The sequence below is a fragment of the Rhodamnia argentea genome, chromosome 5 (genome assembly GCF_020921035.1).
Source record: "Rhodamnia argentea isolate NSW1041297 chromosome 5, ASM2092103v1, whole genome shotgun sequence".
NCBI classification, from domain to species: Eukaryota; Viridiplantae; Streptophyta; class Magnoliopsida; order Myrtales; family Myrtaceae; genus Rhodamnia; species Rhodamnia argentea.
The window spans coordinates 29,443,568-29,449,567 of NC_063154.1; the positions used below are offsets into that span (position 1 = coordinate 29,443,568).

General features: G+C 40.4%; 2 protein-coding genes across 2 annotated transcripts in view; both read left to right on the forward strand.

Annotated features, from left to right (window-relative positions):
- Positions 1-479, forward strand: part of LOC115730983 — a 97,452-nt gene extending 96,973 nt beyond the window's left edge. The window contains exon 6 of the mRNA XM_048279771.1: positions 45-479. Coding sequence (XP_048135728.1) covers positions 45-479 — 435 coding nt within the window. The remainder of the gene's footprint in view (positions 1-44) is intronic.
- Positions 480-2,223: 1,744 nt separating this feature from the next.
- On the forward strand, positions 2,224-4,788 carry LOC115730781 (beta-ureidopropionase-like). The gene is made up of 4 exons (XM_030661386.1): positions 2,224-2,346; positions 3,268-3,375; positions 4,260-4,424; positions 4,522-4,788. The coding sequence occupies exons 1-4, from the start codon at positions 2,224-2,226 to the stop codon at positions 4,786-4,788; spliced, it is 663 nt and encodes a 220-aa protein (XP_030517246.1).
- The last annotated feature ends 1,212 nt before the right edge of the window (positions 4,789-6,000 follow it).

Sequence of the window (6,000 nt, forward strand, 5' to 3'; positions counted from 1 at the left end):
TCAATGTCATCAAATTTATGGTGTCATTTTTCCAAATATGGCAGGTACAATTTCCTAAGCTTGAGTCGATGTTTCTCTCTCACATGGAAAATTTAAGCAAAATATGGACGGATTGTCCTCAAGATACTCTCACTTTTGAACATTTACGGAAAGTGAAGGTTGAGAATTGTAAGAGCCTTGAAAATCTGTTTCCGCATTGGGTGGCTACAAGTCTAAACCGATTAGAGAAAATTCGAGTGGAGTTTTGTGCCATCAAGGAAATAGTCGCAAGTGGGGATAACACTCCACACTTCACTACCGGTCAAGCACTTTTCCCGCAATTAACCTCTCTGGTGTTCCATGATATGCCACAACTCAAGCGTTTCTGCCCTAACTTGTCTACTTTGAATTGGCCATTCTTGAAGAAATTTCAAGTGACACATTGTGACAAACTAAACATGTTTCCTTTTGTGGCAACCATGAACAAGTGGCCTCGGTAAAAGGATCATGAGGACATTTCAGACCAAGAAACACGTTCTTCATTTGAGAGGGTATGACTTCAACTATTCTCCCTCGGTTTCTACTTTGTTCTTTAAAGCACTTACTAATCTTATGTTCACTGCATATTAATCATATCATGATACTAACATGATATCCCTTGTCTATCAGTTTATCGATAATACCAAACACTTCTAATATCATAAGTATACTTTTCGTTTGGGAACACTTAAGATATTCCGTTATCTAAAATTACAAAATAATTGCAGATTTTTTTAGAACATAAGATATTCCTTAACTAATCTAATTAAATATAATGTCCTTGGGAAGGTCAATGAGAACTTGACACATGGTCCTCTCCATTGTTCTCACGTTTCTCACCATTGAACTTTTCTTCTCTTTTTTATTTTGTACAATCTTTAAAAAACATACTCTAATTTCATTTCAGAAATAAAAACATTGGAACCCTAATTCACCGTATTCTTCTTTATTCTTTAATTCACCCCGTTATGTTCCATGTCCACTGCATACTAAGGAAAACTCGCAACCCCCTTACTTGTAGTTTTTAGACAACGCAAGGAATCCCGTTTGTTTTAGTAATACTATGAGTGCATCCCGTGACTTAGGATTGCATTTTACAACACATGATTTACTGCTAAACCTTGTTGAATTTACTTCTCTCATTGTATTGGCAATTTTGCAGGGCATTTTCACTTTAGAGAGACTTTCATTGGTCGATAAGGATATGCAGATGATACATAATGGAAAATTTTCTGAGGACATCTTTGGCAAGCCAAAAGCACTAACATTGGCATGTTTTCATGATGAAAATGCCACCTTTCCTCCCATATCCCTCTTACAAAGATTTCGGAACCTACAAAGCCTTGAGTTCTTTTGTAGTGCTTTTGAAGAATTATTCCCTGATGAAGGGCTTGTTGATGAGGGAAAAAGTTTGGTGCTTGAACAATTAAGAGAACTCAAGTTAAGCAAGCTACACAACATAAAGCGTGTATGGAGGAAAGACTGTTTAGTGTCCAAAATTCTTCGAAGTATTGACAAACTTGAGGTTCGAGAATGTCCTAGTTTGACAACATTATTTCCAGCTGAGATATCCTTTCAGAATTTGACGGAGCTAGTGGTGATGGATTCTTCTGGATTGGTACATCTAGGCACAGCTTCGGCGATCGCAAGTTTGGTGCATCTCACTAAGATGACTATAATAGAATGTGAAAGAATGAAAGAAATAGTGACAGACGATGGAAATGGAGAAGGAAAAGTGATTTCCTTTGGGAAACTTGAAATTATGAGACTCCAAAATATGCCAAGCCTAGAATGCTTCTCCTCCACCACAAGTTGCGTCTTGAGGTTTCCATCCTTGTGGAGTATTGAAGTGGAAGAGTGCCCCAAAATGAATATCTTTTCTAAGGGTAAGCTATGCACACCAAGCCTACGTTATGCGTCACTGTTCAGATACCAGTACAGGCCGTACCCATGGAACGTGGGGGAATGGGAGTCGGAGGGTGATCTCAATGCAGCCATACAAAGGTTTTCGGCATAAACAACCAAACGTGCACGGAATAAGTAAGGCCCAATTAATGCAGCCATTCTCATCCTTTGGTTTTTCTCTTTGCTTCTACATCATAAGATTCTGAATTTCTTCATGTTCATGTTCATGTTCTTAAAGCACACGCTCTCTCTCTCTCTCTCTCTTCAAATTCAACCAACGCACGCCTCTCCAGCTCACCCATGGAGACGATGCAGAACGGACAAGCTACAGAGGAGGCCGCAGCAGCTCGGGACGGCTCTGTTTGCGGATACAAGTCGCTCCATCGCCTCCTCCGCCACGATCTCAACCCCCAAGTCTTTCAGGTTTTCCCTTCTCAATTGCATCTCTCTCCTCAGTGTCGCTCGATCGATACTGGCTCGCAGAGCAGTATCCGGTCGATTTGAATCGTTGTAGCTGTTGATCCGATTGACTTGGCATGTATTTCTCGAGTGTTATTCTTCGATTGGATTTTGACCTGAGCTTATTAAGGAAATGAAGTTGATTCCGTGAAATCCGTGGAATTAGAAACGACATAGTTTCGTTTTGGGGAAGATGTTCTGGCACTGGTGCTTTTCTGTAAGCTTGATGGTGCTAGCATCTACAGATTTTTAATTGTTGCTGATCAGGAAAGGAAAGGCTTCGTGGAGAAGGATTGCTGTAGTAAAATCTTGGGATGAAATACGCAAATCATGTGGTCAGATTGTACGATTCTGTTCTGCTCGATTTGTCTCGTCTCTCCGCTCGCTTTTTCCAATTAAACTTACGCTTTGCTGTTTACGTGAATATTGATGTCATTAGTCAATCTAGGAGAATGTTTGTATCTGCTCTGCATTTTGCGGGTCTGCATATGTAGACATACCATTTACTAGCCGAGTTAAATAGGAGCTGGACTTCCGTCAGAACGGTGGATCTTAGGAATTCTAATGCTATTATTCCGTTAGTTTTCACGATTGGAATGGTTGTGGCCTCCCGAATCGTACGACTGAACACAAAAAGAATTTACAAGAAGTAAGGACAGACAGCTTAAAAGTCTTAGTATAAAAAGTTGGAGTTGATCGAGTAATTTCTTTTCCGAATGAATTTTGAATTGACACGGATCAACTGCCCATGAAAATATTTGTTGAGACCACTGAAATGACTGAGCAATTGGTGCCTTCTTCCTAAAACGTCAAAAACTCAAAGCATGTCATTCCGTTGTGATACAATCTTACTTTGTTGTTAAATCTTTATGATATTGATCTCAGGAAGTCAGTCGTTTACATATTGGATTGAATTGTGTAAGGACTCTTCAAGTTGATCCTCTGGCGGATTCTGCAAAAGCTCTCTCATCTGAATGTAACTTTGACATACAGGTGATCCTACTGTTTCTGTTTTTTGTGGTGCTTACTGGATTTGGCGTACTTATCTCTAGGGCAATCAGTTTCAATGCCTCATGTTCGTTTTGGCAACCATGGCAGACAAAGTTGCTTAACTCCACCCAACAAACACTCAATTTATGATTGCCTTAATCTAATGTCACCTCAATAGCCTCCGAAGCAAGCTCCTCCAGCATTGCTTCGGCCTGCAAATGAAAGTTCAGGCCAACAATTGTTTGGAAGTTCTCTAAGGGACATGAGCAAAGACCTTCCGATGTGTGCTCCTTGTTCTCTCTGCAAAGGGGCATAGGGAGCTTCTATTTATAACTCGGTTATCTTTCATGCCTGTGATAGATAAAAGAGTCTGGACCGACTAATATTATGTCACTGAGATTCATACATATGGTCATAACTGGGGAAATATTTGTTTAAGAGTGATGAATTGCAAAGATCTGGTCCAGATGTCCTTTGGCAATATTGAGAACTTATCACTAGGGAGGTCTTGAAGAGCGTAGTCCTGGAAATGAGCTATTCTGAAATTTGTTTTAGCATAGATTCTTGGTTCTGAGTTTTTCTATGAGATGGAAGGTGTGAGAAAGTCTGACTAGCGTAGTCTTGTGCCATGTTGGGATTCTGTGGAGTTGGTGAGCCAATTGATAGAGTAACGTGCAAAGTATGATGTCGTCAAACCATTCTAGTTGATTAAACTTGCTATCGTTGAAGCTAAGAAGTACTCTTACATATTCTTTGTGGCAGTCGCTATTTGGTAGTTGTTTGCTCTTATTGAAAAACATTACTGCAGTTCTTGGCAGGGTCCTTTGATTTTTATTCATTCCGACCAGTTTTGTGGAATTGATCAATTTATTCTGATTTTCTTTCAGGCATTTCGCTTTACGGCAGACAAGGAGGAATTAAGAGAACCACGAGTTGTCAAAGTTGGGCTTATTCAAAACTCTATAGTTCTTCCCACAACTACTTCCTTTCTAGATCACAATAGAATGAAAGACGCTGCTGGTGCTTTAGGAGTGAACATCTTATGCTTGCATGTTAGTCACGCCATGAAGCTTGAGCTGTACATTTTTGGGTTTCTCCTTTTGGACTTGAAAGACTGAAATTCAACTACTGAACTAATCTGCAATCTAGGAAGTGTGGATGATGCCATTTGCCTTTTGCACAAGAGAGAAGAGGCGGCGTGAGAACATGTTCATTGTCAATCCTATCGTTGAGAGGGATCGCTGCCATTGCCAACAGTTCATTGATCGGGTAGGAACAGAATCATTTTCCAATCTGTTCACATCGGGCGACGGGAAGCCACAGCAAGCTGATTTCGGGCACTTTTATGGATCCAGTCACTTTTCAGCTCCAGATCCTCTGTGCACACGCCCCCACAGAGATGGATCGGTGGTCTAAGACATGGATTTGAACCTCTGTAGCCAGCTGAAAGACAAGTGGGGGCTCGGGATGATTGCTGAGTACGAGCTCTATGCGGATATGCTCTCTCGGTATCTGATCCCTTGCTGCATAAGAAGTCCTCTTGAGTTCTTGATTTACAACATTGTACATTCAGGGTTGACATTATCTGATCGTCGTTCATGTTCAATCAATATGTTTCCATGAAATCCAAGGACACGATAGTTCAATCAAAATTTATAGCTCAATCATCATGCTTACTCAAATCTTGCATGAGAAACCAATGAATAGCATCTTGAATAGCATCTTTTTGTCATTTCAACAGCGTAGTTACGTTCTTATTAAAACAAGAGAGCGAGGGTTGGTACGCTTTGAGGAAAATGAGCTTATGAAAAGTCTATATCGAAGGTTAAGAAGAAAGCAAAATGGAAATGCCTCCCGAGGTGCTCGAAATGCTGGCTAATGCATGGAAATTGCTATAAAAAAAAAATCCTCGTACTTTTACAAGTTCTTTAATCAAATTTGTTCAACGCCAAATTCAACCAGTGGGGCAATAGGTCGAAACGATTTTGTGACGTGAATAAAATAGTCATGAATGTTACCTAAATATTAGCTGGAAAAAAAAAATTGAGTATGATCGCTGCGGACTCACGGCTAAGGAAATTTCAAAGGCTAAAGTTCTTCTGTTGATAGCAGGTATACAATTTGTAATTGAACAAAATAGTCATGAATGTTACAAATTGTGCTCGAGGGATGACTTCCCATCTCCGGAGAGACGATGAACAGCCAGAAACGTTTGAGGTTTCCGAATGGTGGAAGTTGGAGAGTGGAGTTGGAAAAATGGGATGAAATGGTTTGGTTATCAAAGGGATGGAAGGAATTTGCGGAGCATTACTCTATCCGTGAGGGCCACTTTTTAGTCTTCAAATACGTAGGGGACTTGGATTTTCACGTGCTCATTTTCGACAAAAGCGCAACGGAAATAGATTACTCGCTAACTTACGCTGACAGCAAGAAATTGAACCCTGGCACTGTCGAATTTGTCCCGCCTAAGATGGAAGATGCTGATGGTCACTGTAATCTTGGATCCGGTTCCAAATTGAAAGGCTTCCGAACTGATCAAGGAGCCAAGATTTTGCCACAAGATTCAGGAAGTGTGTGAACCTTAGCCTATCAGTAATGCATAGGCTTTTTGTCATTTTTTCTTATGCT